Consider the following 24,228-nt stretch of genomic DNA (forward strand, 5'->3'; position numbering starts at 1 on the left):
ATCACACTATGTAAGACATAGTATCTTTTGAGACGGGGTGATGAGGAAGGATATATGTGCATCCGCCGATCAATTTCAACATCACTCTACGTGGAGTTAGCCTCAGTGCCTTTCGTTACACTCCATTACTGAGTCGAACAAAACCTTATGGGAGGTCGCGTCGGGTGACCATTGAGATTGACCAATCAGAACACAGCTTTCAAAGTCGAGAAAGTGGACATTCGCACCATGTCAAAACATTGATTACAGAACAGTCTCGTTTCCTGTTTACTTGGTTCTGTCCAATTGCGCAGCTTAATGCGATAACCATTCCAGTATTTTTAGACTATGTCATTTAACTGGATGCATATAAATGTTAATCAGTGTGATTTGATAAGTCTACGCAGTTGAATATTGCAACACTAAGCTCCTTCTAATCCTAGTAAATACGTCGTACGGTGTGCTATGTCGTATAGCGAGGTCTGATAAACAGAAACCTGGAAATCGTGGAAATATCAAAACGAGGCTCGAAAAGTTTAGCGGTCTCTGACGGAACTGATATTACATCAACCTCACTGTGCGTTACAGAACTATGCTCAATAAGCGCAAAACAACACATAACAGGTTTAACCAGTGAGCCAGATGGATTGTAAATCGTTTTACGACCTCATCAGACAGGGGCAATCTGTGATTCCATAGTTATGCTGCCTCAACCTCGACATAAAGTAGAGAATGACGGTGCAATTAAAGTTTAAAATTAAAATCCATTTGTAAATACCATTTTCTTGTGAAACAAGGAACTGGAATTCAGTATAACCAGAGTTGTTTGTGGTGTCAATTTACACTTTCACACCAGAAAATTCGGATCGTCTGAAAAGTAGGTCATTGTCTGAACAGGTTAATGTTTCGGTATGATACCTTTTGAACTTTTTATCTCGAAAAGGTTCGTACCCGAACGATTTCAAATGCTATTTAGCCTACGATCGCTTCCGGGTGATGCACAAGGCGCACTTTACAACCATGACAGTCGCTGAAAATAGTGTTTTTGGCAATATTCAGTGATGTCATCTTGCGGAAATATTAGCTAATAGTAACCATGTCAACAGAAACCCCAAAGCGTATATACTGCAGGTCAAATAATTATGTTATATGCGATTTTTTGTTTGTGGAGAGATCTGTGTCATTGACCTGAATACTTTGTAAGTCCCTCCGATCCCTTAGTAGTAGCCGTTTTCGGATTGGTTAAATCTATTTAACCGTCTCGCGTTTGATTGGACGGTCATAGGTCGCTCAAAGGTTACCACGCGTGGTGGAGTGTAACAAATAACACTGAGACTAAGTTTACTTCGACTGATTTCAACATCGACCAATGCATAAGCGTCTAGCCTTGCTCCAATACTATACTTAATGTAGACCAATGCTTAGCCCCTGGATATATACATATGGAAATTAATTAAGCAACACCAAATTCAAAGACACATAAAAACTTAACAAAGTTTAACGAAGTAATTTTGATGATTGATTATTCAATTTTGATGTATTGACATACAGCATGAGCTTTTCATGGGTTGATATGACGCGCGTGAAGCTTGCACAGCGCACGTGCATTGCTTTAACCTCAACTTTCGAAAAATGCACTTTTTCCCTGGGGTGTTTACAAGCGCAGGTTGTCGATTGCATTCGGTTTTTCATTCATTTCAATGTCATGGCACGTAGGAAATTATCAGAGGCCACTCGTTGGCAAATAATCGGCATGAGGAATGCTGGTATGTCTCTAAGACAAATCGGGACTCAAATCGGACGACATCATTCCATAATTTCAAAACTTTTGAAAAAATACCGGGCCACTACTGAAGTTAAAGACCTGCCTAGACCAGGAAGACCCAGGAAGACCACAGTCCGGGAGGACAGAGCTTTACTGAGACTTGTACGGCGCAGGTCCTTCGACTCGAGCTCTCGGTTGAGACAGGAGTGGCTTCCAGGGAGACCCATCTCGAACAGGACTGTTCGGAATCGTCTGAAAGCTGCAGGATACCGGGCAAGGAGGCCAATCAAGCGACCCAGACTGTCTCCAGCCCATAAGGCAGCCCGACTGGCCTGGTGTAATGACCGTTTGCACTGGAACATTGCCTCTTGGAGGAAGGTCCATTTCTCAGATGAGAGCCGGTTCTTGCTGCACATGGTGGACGGTCGTACTCGGGTCTGGAGGCAGAGGAACACAGCAATGGCTCCACGGAACATCCAGGAGACTGTGGCCTTTGGGGGAGGTTCCGTTATGGTATGGGGGTGCATTTCCATGAACTGCAAGTTGGATATCATTACCATCCGTGGCAACCTTAACGGTGTTCGTTACCAACAGGAGGTTCTTGACAGGGCTGTGGTACCTCATTTTGAGAACCATCCTCTGGCAACGAGACCCATATTTATGGACGACAATGCTAGACCTCACAGGGCGCATGCTGTAAATGATTTTTTGCGGCAAAATGCAATTGACAGAATTCCATGGCCTGCCATGAGCCCTGACCTCAACCCCATTGAACATTTGTGGGACTTTATTGGCCGTCGTGTGAGGCAGAGAGACCCACCAGTCCATAATCTCAACGAATTGACGGCTGCCCTGCATGAGGAGTGGAACAGGATCCCCCAGAATCAGATCCGGAGACTCATCCAAGGAATGAGGAGGCGTCTGGAATCGGTGGTGCGTGCGCAGGGAGGACACACTAGATATTGATGAAAGTCGGTGTGCAGACTCTCAGATGACTGTTCTTTCTTTCCATGTGACATTTGTGTTAATACACCTGACAACAACGTCTGTGGATGAATAGTAAATTGTGTCCATTTTTTCATGAATTTAAGACAGTTTTAAGAATTTGGATTTCGTTGCAATAAAGCAAAGTCTTGATACTTTTTCCCTTTAAGTTGTTTGTCAGAGATCGTCTGTTGAATAAAAAAGTGTCAAACTATATCAACCCGGCATATTTTGATTGTCAGAACACTTCAAAGTTGCTCCAATAGAAAAAATTGGGGTGTTGCTTGATTAATTTCCAGGTGTATATATAACCTGGAGAGTAACAAATAAACCCATCATGTTGGCACAACCTGAGGAAATCCAGACTTGACTTGCTCATGCAGTTCAAAGGATAATTCATCATGAATAGGAATAATTTATCTAAAGCTTCACATTCCATTGACCATGTTTGTTATTACCTATCCGTTCACCTGAGGTCTCTGAAGGGGTACGATGAATTTTGCCCTTTGCGTAATTCTAGTCTACACGGACAGATCCATGCTTTACATCCAAAATGCTTTCATCAACAACAGAAATATACGTCACTTTGGTTGTAACCCTTAATTTTAAGTCCTTCAAGAGAGCGTCTTACTCTTCGAAGGAGTGAGTGAGTGAGTGAGTGAGTTTAGTTTTACGCCGCTTTTAGCAATATTCCAGCGGGGGACACCAGAAAATGGGATTCACACATTGTACCCATGTGGGGAATCGAACCCGTGTCGTCGGCGTGACGAGCGAACGCTTTAACCACTAGGCTACCCCACCGCCCCCTCTTCGAAGGAGGGATTGGGGACCCTAATGAATAAATTGTCCGCTTGCCACGTCGAGTTCGGAAACCCGGGTGCGATTTCCCACAAGTTTAGGAAGTGTGAAGTCATTCTTGGTGTCACCCTAAATATTGCTAAATGCGGCTTAAAACCATACAGCCTCACTCACACTTCGATCTTCCGACGTGAGCTGCTTGGCGAGGAGCAGCACGAGCAGTAGACATATAAAAGTACCAAAACATAATAATAACAACACATGATCAACGAATTTCTATGCCGAGAAGAAGCCCGTCCATTCTTTGACGCTTTCAAAGTTTATTTCAGCTGAAGGCTCCAGTTATGACAAGAAAACGACGACGGGTTATAACATGCACATACCATCTGGGCTATCCTTGCTGTAGAATATAACAGTACTATGAAAGGCAGTGTGTGGTTCCCCTTTAACTTGACTTCTCTGAGGATGTGAAGGAAACAAAACAGGTGTTCAGCATTTGGCATTTCTCATGATTAGTGCAATTATTTTAAGAACATCTAAGAATGGGTTATAAAGAGGTTTGATATGGTGAATGTAATACATGTTATGTACAGTGGAAGCTGCCTAAACCGGCACTCATCGGGACAGAAGAAATAGTCTGGTCTAAACAGCGTGCTGGATTGTAGAGCCGGTGATGAATGTACAAGCCAGAATGTACAAGCCAGGGGTAGAACTGAGACTTTATGCCGGTTTTTGACAACTTGCCGGACTGAACGGATGCCGGTTTTGACACATTCCACTGTAATCTGCAAGTGGCAGTGTAGCAAGAGAAATGGTGAGCCCTAAAACACTTCCATCAGATGATTAGCCTGATAATACATTGATTGATTTATCAATGTTATCATAAACACATTGACTGATTTATCAATGTTGTCATAAACACATTGATTGATTTATCAATGTTATCATAAACACATTGATTGATTTATCAATGTTATCATAAACACATTGATTGATTTATCAATGTTGTCATAAACACATTGATTGATTTATCAATGTTATCATAAACGCATTGTCAGTGCCAATGTAAAAACGTCGTTCAAAGGAAAGGTAAGGCACTTTATGGATGACAAATTGTTTATTTGATTTTTATATCGCCGTCAAGCAAGAGTGAATTCAGTATTATATGCATGTTAGTCTGTTCAGTGCTGTAGGACATTAAAATCTATACCGAAGTATCACATCTTAATACAATGAAGAAGTGCTGCCTTTCTTATTACGCTTCTGTTTTCAGATGCCAGTCAAACAGATTGTTCAAAGGATTAACCGGTAATCAACTGATTGTCCATTGTTGTTTAAGCCCAGGAAGATCCGGCAGTTTTTTATTCTTGTTTTAATCATTACTTCAATTGAGTATCTACCATGTTCCCAATAAACCATAAAATATGGAGTAGATTGTCTTACTTTAATTATATATTTACAAAATTTCAAGTGCGTTTTTTCTAGAATAGTTGCATTTTCATACCCCCACACGTCTGACCCATATAATAAAATTGGTAAAATGCATTGATTGAACAGTTTCGGCTGACAGTCCGTTGGGATTTAAAGTTCTCTAATGGTTTGAAAGACAGAAAACAACACGTGTACATTCTTGTCGAAAGAGGCGAGCAGCGGGATCAAATGGTCAGGTTCGCTGACTTGTCATCTATCCCATTTGTGTAGATTGGTGCTTAATCTGATGATCACAGATCACTGATCCTTATGTATATGTTTTCACGCCGAGACCACTATATGCGTTAGTCTTTCTAATGCATTGAAATATCAGAAGCATTCCGGATTTACAGGTGTCCGGATTACCGAATCAATAGGGTGCGTCTTTCACTTACACATCTCCAATACGGTCAAGGTGAAGATTAAGGATTCAGTGACCACTGCTCGTGAACACTAAACATTTTACAACCTAGACTGCCTCTTAAGTAGTACTGCAACATCTGGTTTGCTGCCATTCCTTTCCGCCATGTTGTCACTTCATGCTTTAAGTTTGTACCCGGTGAAAGATTATTGCGGTATATCATAAATGGGGCCGAACATTACCGGGGTCAGGGATATGGAGTATTTTTTTAATAGGCACGTCAAACGGTTTTGATATATATGTATCTTTAAATAATTAACGAGAGGTGAAGAGGTCAGTTGACCGGATAGTGCTGTAACGGTTATATCTCCGTCGCCCGATTTGTTGACTAACTGGTTGAAGTCGGCTAACTCCGGCAATCACGTGACCTTTACCGAGCGTATCATGTCAACACGAGCGAGTGTGGAGCAGTCAGTCGACTGATTATCTTAGCGGCAGCATGAAACGCAGGTGTCCTTGTTTACAGACAATAGACTAGATTGACTGTACAGGTAGGTCATTACCTTTCGTTGAACATGTTGTGTTTAATGTAAATATGTGGATATCTGAAACCCGAGTCTTGTGACAAGACAAGAAGTGAGCCGATCTCAAAGCCCATCATGACACGACTCGGCGAAGCTTCGCCTCTGATTAAGATATTTCCCCCGGGGCGTGACAACCGATTGGTTATGTACGCCAGGCTGTAATCTGATTGATAAATATCCCATGTATGCTAGCGTATGAAGCTGTTATTCTCAATGATAGCTCTGACAGTGTTTTAGAGCCAAAATATAGTCTTCGGGTTGAACAGTATTCGAAGTTGTCGTTAGGGTAGCAGACGACGTTGCTGTCTGCTTCAGTGATTTTATCTGTTACGAGAAGAGCGTTTGTACCAGGTTATATAGTATCAGACAGGCGTTATCTGCCTGTACCTGTCGTCATAGAGGAAAATATCTTGATCGCAACATAACCCGGAAGTTGTGACTCGAGTCACAAAGGAAAGCTGAATAGGTTAGTCATGAGCGACAGTGTCTTGCATTCATACGATGCAGTTGAGCATACGCCGCCCAAGTAACTAGGCCATAGTTGAACTGTAATGTGTATTGATATGGATGTCGCGCGCGTGTGTGTGTGTTTGTGTTTGTGAATCGTGCTTACGTCACTTTTATCAAATACAACCTGTGACAAGTAATTTTGATGGCATACCAAGAATGTTTTCAAACATAGTACACAGGGATTCGAACTCTGGTCCTTCCTATCGACGAGCACATTAACCTCATGGTCACCCAAGCGTTTGCAACTGCCGTCTAAATAGTGAGTAATTTTATTTCACCGTCACTATTAACAATATTTCAGTTCTGTCACGGCGTGCATGCCAGTCTAAGCAGAACTGAGAAAAGCTCGAAGTGATTCCGACCTCTACTGAAACCCACGATAATATCCGGGGTAAAACAACTAATGACGAATATTTGAGAGAATCTGTGTTCAGATTAGTCGCAGGTCTTTATATTGTGGCTTTAAACTTTCCACGCATCAAATATTCAATAGCACCAACTGTTTATCGATTGTTTTATTATGAAAACTTCATTGCAGCCCAATTTGCACTGTTCCATGCTGAGTCTTTTGAATGTTAGGAACACAAAGAGCCCTATAATGTGTTGTTTCAGATTTCCTTGAAAGTGGTAATGCTACAATGGAAAGCTTACTGCTGTAATCTAATGTAGTAATGCTAGGCGAAAGAAAGCACAGAAAGATAACCATTAGAATGGTATTTGAATCTGTTGGTGACCTGTGATTTACTATCAAATAAACATACATAATTTTACATTCTGATAACCCCGCCGCCGTATAGCTGGAATATTGCTGAGCGCGGCGTAAAACTAAGCTCACTCACATTCTGATAACGATAATGTGACACAGGAAGCCACTCAGGTAGAAGGGCTTTTGTCTTATTTGCTGGGAATCTAATACTGTAAGCCATGCTTACCAACTTTCAGCTAAAACAGAAACGCCGCGAGCGTTTACATACTTATATAAAATGCTCACATCCTCAGGTGGGCACAGAATCTGTCATGATATTTGTAGATTTTATAAAGGGAGAGATCGGTAGATGTCGGGTGCAGTAAAGAGTAAGTTTGATTCAAATCATTCCAAACCTGCATGTTTCGACCATATGGTTTATATCATTATACACACGTTTATTATGTTTACTCAACAGATATTGGTTGTTCTTAATTTCACAGTATTCCTTCATACCAAAGGTTTTACTGATTACAAGGCCCAGGCCAACATTAGCTCATGACACAAGATTATCGAGCCTTTGTCTCTGTTTACAAATGCCCCTATCTCTACGGCCTGTACGTACTTATACTAATGTGTGTGTGATATCCACCTCTAATTTTCTGTCTGTTCATTTTCCCTGGTGTTTTATTTCATCCTGTAGACGTCTTCCAAAGATCTGCGTATATAACGATATGTCCACAAAACCACCAACCTTCTAACCTTCGTATGTTAAGAGCTCAGGTTTGTCAGTATGTCATACTCTCAGGTTTCATCTAAGTAATAAAGGAGCAGTGGGGTAGACTAGTGGCTAAGGCGTTCACTTGTTACGTCGAAGACCCCGGCTCTATTCCCCACATGGGTGCTATGTTTGAAGCCTATTTCTGGTATACCCCGCAGTGATATTGCTGGAATATTCTAAGACTATAAATACTCACTCACTTCAAACTGAAAAGAAAACCAGCTTGCTTTAAATGTAATGTAACAAATATTGATCAATAGAAGCTAGAAGCGGCGTAAAACCACAATTATTCACTTACTAACTCAAAGTGGTTAACATCAAATGAATGGATAACTTCAGGATTTTCCCCACATCAAGCTGGCACCTTGAGGTAACAGGAATACTGTTCAAAGCGCCGGTAAACAAAATGCACTCACTCACTCACTGAAATTCACGCCCTCACTGAATTTAAAGCTGTATATCTGGGTGTAACGCAATAACACAACATACGTGACTTGGGGCACTAAGTGTAAGAGAGACGGATGTAGCACGAAATGCATAACTTCTTGTTCATGAACCCAAACCTCTCTCTATGGACATAGATAGCTTTGTCTTCCTCATCGTGCCGTCATGCTATCTTGTCTAGGTTATTTCATTGTGGATGTGTATGTCCGGCGTCGGGGATCCCTCTGTATGTCAGTATTCACGTTAAACGGTGTAAACACCACTTATCCAATGTTCCTGCTTTGTATGACGATGTTTGTAGGTGTAGTTAGTGAACGAATACACTAACGTGTCCTGTGCGACGTCAGTACTATGCTGAATGCACCAGACACAATTGCAAAGGTCACATTAATTGTTGTGTTTTTTAACTTCGTGAAACTTTGAGTGTGTTGCTGCGAACGTCGTGAGAGTATGGACGTTCATTTCTGTATGCCCACCATGGTCATTCACCATAAACACAAACTGAGCAATGTCCCCGTTCAGCTTTGCCTTCCGTTCTTTTATATACAGACCAACGCACAGCCAATCACCCACCTGCAAGTCTTACACCCCAAACCATATTGCAGGGAACACCAATACCCCTCAAGTTGTCTCACTTAGTTGACACGTCATCGTATCCCAAATTGTGTAGAAGGGTGCTCATGATGCTAATCACTGGATTTTCTGGTCCAGACGTTCGTCAGATGGAAAATTGCGGCGTAAAACTCATACACCCATATACACTGATGGCTTTCAGCCCGACCCCTCTGTAGACAACCCTCCTACCTGCACTTAGTCCAATTTCCCTCCCCTCATCGGACCACATTTACAGGTAGGTTTTGCACCTAATATAAGCAACAATATGCGTCACCCTCTTAGCAGCTTCCTTGTTCTGATCTTACCGAATTTATAATGAATTTCCTCTTTTACGTGACGATTTCCATTTTCCCACATTTCCAGTCGATGCATTGATATCGGTTGTTGTCCAAAGACGTATTTTAGTGACTAAAATGACATTGCTTTAGCATTTCTAAATTCAGTGAGAGAGTTATTTATGATAAAATTCGTTTTTGATAAAATGTATTTATGATAAAATGCGTTACTTGTTTGTGGAAGACTTGCCTATACATATACGTGCACGCTGCGTGTTAGATCTGTGAACCCTGCCTACGCGGAGCCACGTGACGAGGTATCGCGCCATGTTTGTATTGTGAGTGTAAACGAGAACATAAAGAGGTGGAGGGAGATCAATTCACGTATCATATCACATATAATGACGTGCATTGTGTGTTTGGTGTTTAAGCCCTTTCACCAAGATTTCAAAGTGTCATACCAACCTTGCTCATAAGTTGTTTTGATCAGAGTTATAATAGTCAAGGCTCCGGTAGAGCTTATCCGAGTTGTATGGTAGACGCGGAGGATATTTATCAATCTAAAACATTAGTGAATGAGTGAGTTTAGGTTTACGCCGCACTGTGTAATATTCCTGCCATATGGCAGCGGTCTGTAAATAATCGAGTCTGGACCTGACAATCCAGTGACCAACAGCATGAACATCCATCTGCGCAATTGGGAACCGATGACGTGTCAAGCAAGTCAGCGAGCTTGACCACCCGATCCCATTAGTCACCTCTTACGACAAGCACAGTCGCCTTTTATGGCAAGCATGGGTTGTGAAGGCAATCCACCCGGGGACCTTCACGGGTCTAACACATTAGTGAGATATATGTGTCCGGCAGAAATCCCTTCTTTGCTTTGTATGGTTAAAGCGTTCGTTCGTCACGCCGGAGACCCGGGATCGATTCCCCACATGGATACAATGTGTGAAACCCATTTTCTGGTGTCCCCCGCCGTGATCATTGCTGGAATATTGCTAAAAGCGGCGTAAAACTAAACTCACTCACTCACTCACTCCTTCGAAGAGTAAGACGCTCTCTTGAAGGACATAAATTAAAATATCTCTCTCTCTCTCTCTCTCTCTCTCTCTCTCTCTCTCCGTGATATTGTTGGAATATTGCTGAAAGCTACCTACGACCATAATCACTCACTCACGCAAAGTTGTAAAAATCACTCACTCACTCACTCAAAGTAGTAAAAGTCTGATTTCATCGCATCAAGCTGACGCTGGAAGAAACTGTCATACCGTGCACAGCGCCTATGAGAGCTGCGTAAAGCTGGACTCACTTTTGCGAACACTTTCAATCGTCACTATTAATTTTGATAGGTATTCTTGACATATGTTCATGATATTGTCGAGATATGGACACTGCTTTTGGCAGAGATTACACAGGGACGTGGGAACCATTCATCTGCATATACGCTATCTATAGAGCAGGTCACACTCACGTTTTAGTGAGTGATTACGGTTTTACGACGCTTTTAGCAATATCCCAGCAATATTACGACGGAGACACCACAGATGGGCTTCACGCATTGTACTCATGTGGAGAATCGAACCCGGATCCTCGACGTGACGAGCGAAGCGCTTTGACCACTAGGCTACCCCACCGCCCCTACTTGAAAGGTAGGCCACGAAAGTAGGAAACAATACCCCGGAGATAACATTTCCTCCAGCTCTGATCTACATAGTATCATGTCTGGCACAGGTTTCGTGTCTGTCCATGTTCAGAATGTGTATCGACAAACACTTAACACGCAGATGCGCTTTTGGTGTTGCGGGAAAACATCCCTTTGCAGACAGATAATCATTATTTCACAAAAAGAGAGCTTATCCCGCCGTGACACTTTGTTTTCTATGGCCGTGTGTACTTTGTAACGTGCGATCAGTTTGTCCCGAGCTTTAGTGAATTGCTGTGTACTTTGCCATTTGCTATGATGTTATTTTGGACAATGCCTGAAAACCTATGTAGCATAATGGAGTATCACTTCCCCTACGAGCAGCAGTTTCCTGTGAGCATCATGCAATTGAAACGCCCACTTGGGACTCTCCAGCAGAGATCACAATGTCGTTTGTTCTTCACAAACTTGTAGCCGTCTCGTTCGGTGTAAGATCAGCCGTATATACCACATGCGCAAAATGGAAACGTCTGTTCAGTTGATAGAATAAGGAAATGTATAATGAAATAAATCCTTCCTTTCGTCCTACAACCTGAGGCGTTTAATGATATACACGACAGATTTGGCGTTAAATACATATATTTTGCCAGTACAGCAGGCCGCATAGACAATTTACTTCAACTGTATTAATTAGTTACTGGGTGTTAATGACCTTTTCATCGTATTTGATGTATATACGTTATGAAAATATATTTTCTTAATCATTGTTTATTCTTAATTGTTTATCCATTTCCCAGGTTCATGACTATCGCACAATTCAGGGGGATATGTTCTGAGATGTTGGTAATACATATGAAGAGACATCAAGATTAATTTTGGTCTCTTAAACCGATAGAACCCGTTGTAGTTTGTACACACCCAATTAGCATTGCTACGTTTTGTAAGTGTACACGTCTATGAAAGAATAAACGTCGTGAACGGGTCAGGCCTGAAAACATTCGGCGATATCCCTAAGCATAAGGAGTAAATGCGCGCTGCTATGTAATCAAGCCAATGGATATTGGGGTACCCCAAACACTCAACAGGAATAAAATGACTAAGAAGATATGATGTTATTTGTTTAAGGTTGCAATGACCCCAATGTTAAACGGATGCATTGACAGCAAATTCAAAATGGCGAAAGTAATGTTATCGAAGAATATGTATCTAGCCTGTACATAATTACATAGCATCTGTGTAGTGCTGGTACGTGATGTACTTGGTTGGTGGACACCCCGCCCTCCTGGGATGTATCACATTCCTTGACATGGATAGGGTCAGCCGAGATAGCAGACTGCGTTGCCCTGCTACAAACAAGCAAAACACACAAAAAAAAACATCTCCAAAGTAAACACTGGTGCACAGTACTTCACAACGGCACACATTACATAAAAACAATACATAACACTTTACAACTATAGACGAGATGATACATAAGTACACAACACTTCAGCAATGCACATACAGCACTTTACAGCAATATATTACATAGCACTTTACATCGTGTCTTGAAAGTGTGTACTAGACTGTAATACCCTTTATATTCCGTATTTCCCGAGGCACAGCGATACGGAACTTACAAGGGTGTTACTGTCCCGTACACACTTTCAAAAAAACCGCGTGACGAATTTTCTGCCCTTAAGATCTTTTAATTTAGCTCATCTTTAAACAACAACATTCATCATTCGGCAGACTGAGACGCACAATGTTTCACCATGCTATTTCCTGATGGGTCATGAAGGGAGATAATTCGAGATGGCTTAGTGTATGATAAAAATGATCAAATTTGAGGGGTTTTTTTTAAACGGCAAGTGAAATACAGTTTATGTTTTAATACATTTATTGACTCACTCAAATACGAAATTATGGCAACAAGTTTATTACACTGTTTATACAGTAACTGCATTTCGATGTTACAGGACACTAAATACAACTCTAAGTTAAAGCACAAGCCACACTACTCATTACGGCGAAACACTAACACTGTCGATATACCCCACACATAAATGTCGTTTTCTGATTGGCTGGGCGCTTTTCTATTATTTGCATTGTACCCCGTTCACAAGCTAGTAACATTTTCTATGTACCCCGCTGGGAATACCGAACTCCTTCGATACTTAGTGGTAGTAGTTCTTTATGTCGTATTGAATTACGTATGATGTACGGAAATTGCCGATGGTTTGCGAATGCAAAGCCTTTGAAGGGAAATAAATCTAAATCTGTTTTTCTTGTCTTCAAAATTTATCGATGGATGAAAAGACCTTTGTAACCGTGCCACAAACATGTCGGGGCTCAGGAAAGAACAGAAATAAACATCGAGGATACATCAACCCATGTTCCCCTCGTGACCAGTTAACAACTTATATTGAAGCTTGCTTCTAGAGGGGAACTTTAGCACTGTCCAAGTATGATATGTATCATTCATCACATGGTTTTATGGCAGAACGTCATGGCGTAAAATTAATGTATTTTAACAGCCGCCCGACTGTTCAAAGTGTGACGTGGGAACAAACATGGGCTCTCTCCGTCCCTCACGTATTAGTGCCGGAGCATTACGCACAGACGGTTTCATATTTCATAAAAAGCACGCAGTGATGAAGGAAATCCCAAAGTCCAGAGTTTCTGAAACCACACTCGACAGTATCAGTATGAATGTCTTCCTTAAGGTCGTTTCCGCCTAATTTTCTCTGTTGAAAAATACTATTAGTAGACTGGTTGGTAGAGATTACACAGTTTGAAAAAATGTTGTAACCAGTATGTAATGTACACATTGGGGTGGTAGTTCTAAACGCATAAACAGAAACATTGGACAAAATACCATAGCGTAAATCATATTTTTCGCCAGGTTATGCCATTTCAAATGTGAGTGAGTGGGCTTTGTTTTACGACGCTTTTATCAATATTCCAGCAATATCACGACTTGGGGAACCAGAAATGGGTTTCACATATGATATATCGATGGCATCAAAGGTCAGTACCTTCGTGTTTCCGTAGTTGTTTAACAGTAACTCGAGTGGGCACACTTAGAAGGCTCCATGTATTATATCATTTTGAGAATAGAGCCCAGTCTTCCGCTCGAAAAACCAACTCTCTTTCGAGCTGACTATCCAGCCGTTGTGAGATAACAACGGACTGAATAAAGGATATCGTTGTAAGTCCGGGCGTCGTTCAGCCCTGGATTGTAGATGACGTTACCCCCACAAACATTTACCTCGTGGAGGCACCAGTATCGATGCCGATATCCTCTGAATCTCAAATATATGGAGGATATATGAGCGTCCATGTCGTACTGTGTTTTCGACACAGTGTTGGTATTTCTCGAACGAGAACGAAGGATACACCGATATTTAGGCACAAGTGTCAAAACAATGTTTTGATATAGGCACGAATATAATATTCTGTTTATTACCAAAGTCTAAAAATGTAGGAAATTATACCCTTATGTACTTATAAACATAGACTGGTTACCCGCCAACGCCGCATGTAGAACACAACGTCACAAGAGAAACGTGACTCCATAGCATTGTTCATGACGTCGTGATCACGTCACCATGACAAAGCCATATTTTGCTCGCAAACATGAACCTCGACATTTCCATAGGTACGTAAGTGGTATTTTGTATGGATACACAGGTTCTTCATTGCAATAAAGATGTGACGTTTCGATGTACACTCTAATGCGAAATGATGAGAAGAAGACGAGGCTTTACATGCTGTGTCCATGTGGGAAATCAAAGTGGGCCTCACTTGGACTATCCAGTGCCCCTTGTCAGCCATTACTCACTTTGTGTATTCATCAGTAGATCCGGTTCGTTACAAGAACATGTATTGTGTCAGAACACTGGATCGTATGTAACATGTGACTACATAGTGTACCTTGACGTGTATAGTTACATCTTCAGGACTGTATGTAAACACTGGTCCTGTGATGCATGGGTGGTGTATGGGGAGATCTGTTCAGTGAACACTGCTTTGTGATGTAAAGTAGGGTACGGGTAGATCTGTTCAATGAACACTGGTCTTGAAATGCAGGGGAAGTGCATCGGTAGATCTGTTAAGTGAACACTGGTATTGTGATGCAGGTTAGGTTAGGCGAAGATCTGTTTAGTGAACACTAGACATGTCATGTAAGGGTAGTATACGGTTAGATCTGTTTAGTGAACACTGGTATTGTGGTGTGAGGGTAGTATACGTGTAGATCTGTTTTGTGCACACTGGTATTGTGATGCAGGGGAGGTGTACAGGTAGATCTGTTTAGTGAACACAAGTCTTATGATGTAAGGGTAGTAAACGGATAGATCCTTTTTAGTGAACACTGGTATCGTGATGCAGGGAGGGTTTACGGATAGATCTGTTCAGTGAACACTAGTCTTGTGATGTAAGGGTAGTGTTCAGGTAAATCTGTATAGTGAACACTGGTGTTTTGATGTAAGGGTGGTGTACGGGTAGATCTGTTTAATGAACACTGGAAATGTGATTCAAGGCTGGTGGACGGGTAGACCTGTATAGTGAACACTGGTATTGTGATGTAAGGCTAGTATACGGATAGACCTGTTTCATGAACAATTGTATTGTAATGTAAGGGTTGTGTACAAATAGATCTGCATAGTGATCACTGGATAACTCTTCATTTGCGCGTACACTATTATAACTTCACGCTGAAGAGGTAACAGCGCTTTCAAAGTCCCTTGATTTCATGTCCCCACCGGTTTGGAGTGATCCCATCACGAATTATGGTCCTAATTACATGTTATGACACTGACTGATGGTTCAGAGGCTAATTGATACATGCACTTAACATGACACTTTGGTAGCATGTGTCGTTGATGAGATTAATTGTGGAAGTAAAAACCGTGGGACTATTTACCGTTAGCTGGGGCTAATTTATTATTAGTCATGACTTAAGTCATGAGGAAAATACCACATCTAGCCTAACACGTGTAAGGAAGTACGGGAGATTTTAGATGGAGATAATAATAAGGATTTCGAAGATCTTAGATTGAGACGATAATCAAAGCTTTTATTCCAAAAAATGTTCTTTGGAAGAGGAACATGTGTCATAGACAACAAACACGTCGAGAAGACGGTTTTTGTTTTATTTTGCAGAGTTTGACATTCATATATTGACATATATATATATACATTCATAAAAATTTCTTAATGCCAGTCAAGGTTTTTGTTTAGTGAGATGTTTGACCTGTGAAGATGCGGGTTAGAATTGATCTTCAGTAACCCATGCTTCTCTTATGATGTTGATTACTCAATTGTCTGGTCCAGTTTCGACTATTTAGAGACCACTGCTATAAAGCTGAAATACTGAAAGTGGCGAAATAAATATGTGTACCGATATATACAGTAACTGTTTGTCAGGACGTGTTTCACCTGTATGTATTTTTTCGACCTGCTAAAAAATCATTTAGCAAAGAACACATATTAGCCAGTTATGAATACGAAACACGTTGTGATCGAAATCCCCGAGGGACCCAAATATTTACGTTTGAAACAGACCTACTGTTGTCAATAGGGTTATATTCTGTATTTACAGTAGCGTCCTTAATAATGGTGGCTGACTGGCTTAGTGGTTAAAGCATTCGTCAGACTGAATTCCAGGGTGCAATGTGGGAAGCCAATTTCTGGTGTCTCCAGCCGTGATAGTGCTGGAATAAGGCTAATAGCGGCGTAAAACCAAACTCACTCACTCACTCACTTGGGCATACCTTTACAGTTTGCATCACTCCAGGCCTTCTTCCCACAAAAAGCAGACACTTGGTGATATAATGGAAATACCCACTTTGCACCAACGTTAAACTCACCGCTGAATAGTTATAGCGAGGTGTTAAACTGAGTCACCATGAACAAAGTTTGAACTCCCTGACAAGGCACGTAGTCTCAGTGTCAGACTGATTGAGGTTATCTGGTAGAAAACACAAGGTCGGCGCGACATTAAGCGCAAGTTACGGGTGTGTCGGGTTGCCAGCACAACACCGCTTGTTGACACAAATCAATAACGTCTGAATAGTGTAAGGGTCCTCCATATCTTACGGCATGTTGACAACGGCTACAGAGGCTATGCATTCAGACTCGAATATGCATGTGCACGAATGGGAAAGTAATGGAGGTAGGTTGTCTTACGTTATTTAGGCTGTTGCAATAACATTAGAATTTGATCCGTATCCGTTTATGGGTGAATCTAGACGCGATCCGGTACACAACGCGTTTACACGTTGATATTATAGAAATATTTTCCACGATTACCTTCAGGATTTGCCACATCTATCTATGTCATCGTGTACTGGGGGATTGTCGTAGTATTTCTGTCTTTGTAAATGCTGATGAGTTTAGGTTTACGCCGCTATTAGCAATACTCTTGTAATATCACAACAGGGGACACAAGAAATAGGCTTCATCCATACAAACGTGCAAAAAGTATTGTTTTCTTACTGAAATATCTTTTTTCATAACGCAATGAACATTTATATCAAAACGAAGGAAGGGAACAGATTTCTTACTTAAGGAATTGTTGCTTTTTTAACTGAAGATTGTCTTTGTTTGATCTATTTAACATGGAATAAAACTAACAAAAGGATTTGTTTCCCTTGAGAAGTATGTTGTCCGTTTAACTTAATATCATGAAGCAACAGGAATGTTGATGTTTTGGCCATCATGAGTCATTATCGCGATCTGATATACTCTTTGATAGACACGAGTAGAAGGTTACATCTCTAGTTGCGGGTCCGCTGTGTGTTTGTTCGCATGTACAAGGTTTTCATGCCCTTGTTCATTTGGTCATCTTGAAATGTTTAACCTGTTCCAGACACAGAATAATGATCACTAATGCTCGTGTGTTTCCTCACAATGCATGGCGAGCTTCACCTAGTCTGTGTTGAGGGTACGACAAATGTGTCTCGTGGGCTCAATACCCAGGGTGATTGCACGGTCGAGTGTGTTTCACAAATGTGAACCACATGAAACTTTGTTGTTTTAAATCCGTAATTCTCATTCGCAAACCATTTGATTGTTGGTGTATTTCTTTGACTATTTGTTTAGTTATTAATTAAGATGACTTATGTTGATAGTAATAGTAAAATGAAAGCCTATATCTATCAAATGATCGTCTATATTATAATGTAATATTGGCTTCTATATGATATTCTACATTTGCCTTTGCAACTCATTAACTGTTCAGATATCATTGTTGGCTGGTCTCTGTCTTCATATGCGTGCGCCTAGACGTGCGTTCGTGTGTACATACGTATGTGTATGATACCCAAATAATATTTTTTGATTACTCCCGATGCAAACGTGTTGCCTAAGTTGTCAGGCTATATTCAGTCTGTCTAACCCTTAAACCTAGCTGAGTTGGCTTCTCATTTCACGCAAGGTACACGAGGGCGTGTCGGCTCAGCGCAGCATGGGTTCGTCCATTTTGTGTAATGTCTACTCATTTACAATAGACACGGACCTGGCGTTAATGTGTATGTGTTCCCGTACATTCGAAAGGATATTCCACAAACCAAACCAACCGATTCATAGGCAGTATGTATTTGTTATATACATTTATTAGGATGATGGTGTGCCGTATGCTGAGATACGAACAAGCTATCTATTGATTTTGCTGCAATATAAAGTAGTGAAAATAGTATTCTTATTAAATGATGTCATTTTCAAGTGAACATCCTCTCCGGCAAACTTGCATTGTATGACACGAGTTGCTCTTGTGGAACCGCTTGTGAAGAGTCCAAGTCCACGGGGCATTCGACCCGTGAAACTCCGGGGTAGAATAGGCCTTAAGCAACCCTTGCTTGTCATAAAAGGCGACTAACGGAATCGGGTGGTCAGGCTCGCTGAACCGATGACTCCTGTCATCAGTTCCCAATTGCGTAGGTCGATGCTGTTGATCACTGATTTGTCTGATCAGGACTCGATTATTTACAGACTGCCGCCATATAGCTGGAATATTGCTGAGTGCGGTGTAAAACTAAACTCACTCACTCACTGTGACATTCACAATCTAATTTATATGCGAGTACATTACTGTTATTGATTACAGTATTATGCCTAGCTTTTCGGGGACTAATGCAGCATATTGGATAGTTGTAGTGTGGCCGGATCTCTATGATTTTCTTTCATCGTACTTTGTATCATTGCAGGGGGACCTTGGTGCTCTGAAGCCACGTCACACCTTATGACTTCATCCTGGATGACGTAACGGGCCTTGTCCGTGATGCATGCGGCAACGTCATGGCGACAGCAGTATTTCGACACGCTCACCCTGGGGCTTGGTCGGCTGCTGTCGGACGAAAAACACGCGGATGTCGAGGTTATCATAGACAAGAAGAGCTTCAAATGTCATAAAGCCATACTAATTGCTATGTCGCCATATTTCGACGCTATGTTTTCTTCGGGCATGCGCGAAAGTGTTTCCGGTGTTGTCAAAATGGAAGGCATCGAATCGGACGTCTTCTCCTCTATCCTGATGTACATATACCAGGGTTACGATGTTGTGCAGGAAGGCAATGCGGAAAATATGTTGAAGGCGGCATCAATTCTCCAAATGGAGATACTACAGAAACGTTGTGAGGATTTCCTCAGCAAGAAGATCTCAGTTGACAACTGTCTGTTACGCTGGAGAGTAGCGTGCGCACACGATTGTAAAAACTTGCGGAAGGCTGCCTGGGCATTCATTCTTGAACATTTCGAGGAGCTTACATCAAATGAAGAAATCCAGTGTCTTGAACCTGAGGAGATGTTGGCTCTTGTGAAAGACGATGATCTGAAGAGCCCGAATGAGGAGTTTGTGTGTGACGCTGTGCTCCGTTGGGTGGAACACGACGAAGCCAAAAGGGCACACTTTGTCGGGGACATCTTTACTTACCTCCGTTTGCCTTTAGCCCAGCCAGAGTATCTCATCAACATCAAGAAATCAGATTTTGTGCGGAGAAACGAAAAATGCATCCAAGCTATAGATAGCGCCAAGAACTTCCACTTGCTGCCTGCCCGTCGCCATGACTACAGTTCGCCCATCATGTGCCCCAGGAACCCGTCAGACATGGAGGATGTTCTGGTAGTGTTGTCAGGAGGTGAGACTCCCAGACCCCCGTATGTCCGATCAACTAATGTTCTAGCCTACAGCTTCACCTGTCGACTGTGGTACCACCTCGCTGCTCTCCCATTCGACCCTGGTATTGAGTTTGCTTCCTGTGTCTATGACAACGACATCTTCGTGACTGGAGGGGGACTCTGGCAGACCTCCCTGCTGAGGTACCATTCCAAGAAGAACAAGTGGACACACATGCCTGCTAAGCTGCGTCGAGGAAGGAGGCGACACGCCATGGTATCTGTGGGGAACAAGCTGTACGTTCTTGGGGGCTACAACAGCGAACTTGGGGAGGGGGAGCGGGTTCAGAAGACGGTGGAGGAGTACGACATCGGCAGCGGAGAGTGGGAAGAATCGGGCGAGCTTCAGATAGCGGTGAGTTCAGTGTCCGCTGCGGTGCTAGGGGAGAAGATATTGCTCTTCGGCGGGGAGAAGAACGACAAAACGGATACGGCGAGTATTCAGTGCTATGACACACGGACAAGAAAGACCTCCATTGTTGCTCAGCTTCCCATTGCCTGTAAGTTATCCCGAGCTGTGGTATGTGATGGAGTTGCTTACGTGGTTCTTTTTGATGGGAAAGTTATTCGGTTCCATGACAACAACGTCATCGAAAACATTGGCGTCATCAAGACGTTTGAACGTGTGCACTTCGGGTTAATTCATCGCCAAGGGTCGCTTGTGCTCCTGGGAGGTCAAGAGGTCAATGAGGGCCCGAACAGACCTCTCTGCGACGCTATGATGAAGTTTGACATCAAGAACAGAACCTCTCTCAACATGTCCGACAGAATTCCATCTGCTCGTCTTTTGGACAGCTGTGCCAAAATTACCATTGATAAAAAATTCCTGACAGAGGAAGACGCTACGTTTGGTTGAGAAAATAATTGCAATGCGACCTGGTGCCTTTAAGTTATTGACTTTCACATATATTTAATATATGAGTCTGTCCATGTCTGCAGTATATTTTACAGTTTTTCCTGGCGAAAGTCCTCCGCGTCATCGACATTTGTCATATACTGTGTGTGGAGACAATACGCAAGTGTACGCACATGTACTTACATATACACCGTTTATGTCCAACCTGGCACATAGTGGAATGAGTGGCTCGTATTTGTGGACATGATTGGTTGAAGCTGGTTGGTTTCAACCACTAAAGTTGGACCCCGTGAAGTGGTGTACGTTTAGAAAACGTCGCCGCCATGAAGACTACCGCGTCAAACGCGTCTGTTAAAATATTAAGTATGAGACAAGTGGACAGGATACGGAAGAAAATACATCTACAGTGTCTTTTGTACTGTATATACGCTCAAAGTGTCAATGTGTTATTAATTATTATCATACTTAACACAGATTTGTGAATCACGCTATTTTTACAGGAAGTTAACTTTAAGCCTAGTTTATGTAAAAAGTAAAAGAACAACTATCATAGCTTCTAAATGCACCGCACGGTAAAGCTTGAATCGTCTTACACACTTGTACTGTTTGCAGACAACAAACCTTTATGATTAAAACACGTTCGAGTTATGTTTACAGAGGTTCCGTTGTACGTAATGAATTTGCCTATGCTGCGCCCTTTCCTGTGGGGACGATGAGATAGCCTAGTGGTTAAAGTGTTCGCTCGTCACGCCGAAGACCATAGTTCGATTCCCCACATGAGTACAACGTGTGAAATTCCTTTCTGGTGTCGCCCGCAGTGATAATGCTCGAATATTGCTAAAAGCGGCGTATAACCATATTCACTCACCCCTTTACCTCTTGTGTGGGGTGCTACCCTGGTCTGCTGTTAGTCAAAATGGAAAATCTGATATATCACGGTTCCCATGGTATCCGGTCGTAAGCGTATATTTTAGCTGAAGATCTTTGGTCAGGTCTCCTGTCATTCATTCAGACTTTGTTTCACAAGGAAGAAGGTATAATTTAAATATTTTAATATTATGCTTAAGGATCAAAAATAACGTGCGTCAAAAATCAATTACTTACAGCCCTATGCCTCTTTTCATAGGGTCCGTGAAGATCCGGGTTAGAGTAGTTTTAATCAGTAACCCATGTTTGTCGTAAGAGGCGTCTGACGAGTCCGGCTGGTAAGGCTGGCTGATTTGGTAAACACGTCATCGGTTGTCAATTGCGTAGATTGATACCCATATTTACTGACCTTTGCGATATTGCTGTGATTTTGCTGAGGATGTCGTGAAACTAAACTCACTCACTTTTCATAGTCCCAAGTAGTGCCGATTTGGAAGAACGACACGCCCTTGAGTGAGTTTAGTGTATATCTGCGTTTTGTTTGCCAACGCTGTGGAACATATGTCACTTGTATCACAGGGTGTCAGTATCACATGGATTGGGAAGTGGTAGGATGCAGGCCAATAATGAACAAATCCTAGATGCATTGCTCTCCTTGGACACCTGATAGGATCATGGTTGGGGCTGACACGGAATTCGAACTCACAAGTAGCGGACTCTGCGTAGTTCATAACAAAACAGCTCCTCTAAACGACATCATGTCGAATTCATCTTGTGATATCATGACAGCTGTGTGGGACAGTAATACTGTAAATAACATCAATTGATGTTCCGCTGCCAGTTTGCCTTAAGTGATTAATCTGGGTCCATGTCCTATCACACGCACGCACTCCTGATAGGTGCTGTTTTGGCCAAGACATCCACGAAGCAAGCAGCTTCGTGTTCGTGTCGTATTTCTATACTGAACAGTAAAAGAAACGCAAGTTTCGAAACATTTGAAGTATCATAAAAGTAAACGTTCAAGTTTATGTCTTCCGTTCAACATCTTTCCTGTTCAGTATAGTATGGCGGAACTGTCCGGTGTGTTCGCGCATGGTCAGATCGTCACATTCCTACATCAAGCTGGTCCTTTGTTACAGGTTGGCATTGGTGAAAACATATTTATCACTATATAATATTGTGTTTGAGAAGAAAACGAGAAATGATAAATGTACCCATGCTTGTTTTATACGAGAACGTTTTGGTTGATATGTCAGTAAATGTTATTAATATCGAGACAGGAATAATGAATGTGGACATTCATTAGATTCGTCAGTTTGGGATACTGATGTGTTCTTACTCTGAATAAAAATCTTAGTAGTGTTTAAACTGTGTGAAGGTACATCATGTCTAAGCTACCTTTTACAGCGCAACCCCGTTGATCCGTATCCTGTAACCTGAAACTCCTGTAACCTGAAACTCCTGTAACCTGAAACTCCTGTACCCGCCAGACCCGCCATAATGCTGTAGTGAAGAGTGAGTGAGTGAGTGAGTGTAGTTCCTGAGCGGCCTTCACACAGCAAACTAAAGTATGACATCACACCTTCATTTTATTAAGCTTCAAGCCTACGTTCAAACTTCCCCGGCTTGCGATTCTATACAGTTGGGTCCCTCGTTCCACCGAATAGGGTTTGTTCCGAAAATTCCAAGGTTTGTAAACAGAAGTTAAGAATCAAGCAACACTGCGTTCTCATCACAGAAGGAAACATGAATTTGCTCGTGATTTCAACTGTGAATTATATATCAGGAAGATTTTATCATTCTGCGATTTTATCATTTTCATGTTTTTCAAAGCATTCCATAATCCAAACATTTTACATCATTTAACAAAACAATGAACAATAAACAAATAAAGATTAAATTCTGCTAGTGACAAACATGCGTCAGTCTCAAAATGTTGCCTACTGTGGACCTGAATCCCTGCCTTACTCAGTGAATCGGATTTGTACTCGTTCACTTTGTGGTCAAAGCCAAAATGACCCTTAGATATGCAATTCACAAACAGTGATCAACGTTTGAAATCAACAAAAATATTAACGTTGAATGTGACGCAGTGGATACATAATACCCAGACTGAAGAGAAACATGAGCAGGACACACTGTCGACAACAAAGTACAAAACCTACTTTTGATCACATTGTGCAGAATTGCAAGCCTAACACTAGGAAGTATGAACATGGGTTTGAAGCTTAATACAATAAGGGGTTAATGCGCTACATCCCGGTATCAGATTTTCAAGATTAGATTCATAGTGACGATAAACAGTATTGACCAAAGCCTATTCGTCTCGCCTCGCCGCCATCTTTGACGATATTTATGCCGTTCAGGATGCTATAACTGCTGTCATCTACGCTTGGTGACCTGACCTTTGTGTGCTGGCGATTAGGTGCCTGACTCTGAGGGTGCGGGTTCGA

At 41.9% G+C, this 24,228-nt stretch overlaps 1 protein-coding gene across 3 annotated transcripts; it reads left to right on the forward strand.

Annotated features, from left to right (window-relative positions):
• Positions 1–5,774: 5,774 nt before the first annotated feature.
• LOC137295604 (kelch-like protein 24) lies at positions 5,775–21,557 on the forward strand. 3 transcript variants are annotated; one of them, XM_067827036.1, is made up of 2 exons: positions 5,775–5,908; positions 19,086–21,557. In XM_067827036.1, the coding sequence occupies exon 2, from the start codon at positions 19,160–19,162 to the stop codon at positions 20,906–20,908; it is 1,749 nt and encodes a 582-aa protein (XP_067683137.1). In that variant the 5' UTR covers positions 5,775–5,908; positions 19,086–19,159; the 3' UTR covers positions 20,909–21,557. The 3 variants fall into 3 exon arrangements, with proteins under 3 accessions (XP_067683137.1, XP_067683139.1, XP_067683138.1); XM_067827038.1 differs by lacking the exon at positions 5,775–5,908 and adding an exon at positions 10,710–10,903; XM_067827037.1 differs by lacking the exon at positions 5,775–5,908 and adding an exon at positions 16,939–17,053.
• Positions 21,558–24,228: the final 2,671 nt, after the last annotated feature.

Source organism: Haliotis asinina, chromosome 9, assembly GCF_037392515.1.
Source record: "Haliotis asinina isolate JCU_RB_2024 chromosome 9, JCU_Hal_asi_v2, whole genome shotgun sequence".
NCBI lineage: Eukaryota > Metazoa > Mollusca > Gastropoda > Lepetellida > Haliotidae > Haliotis > Haliotis asinina.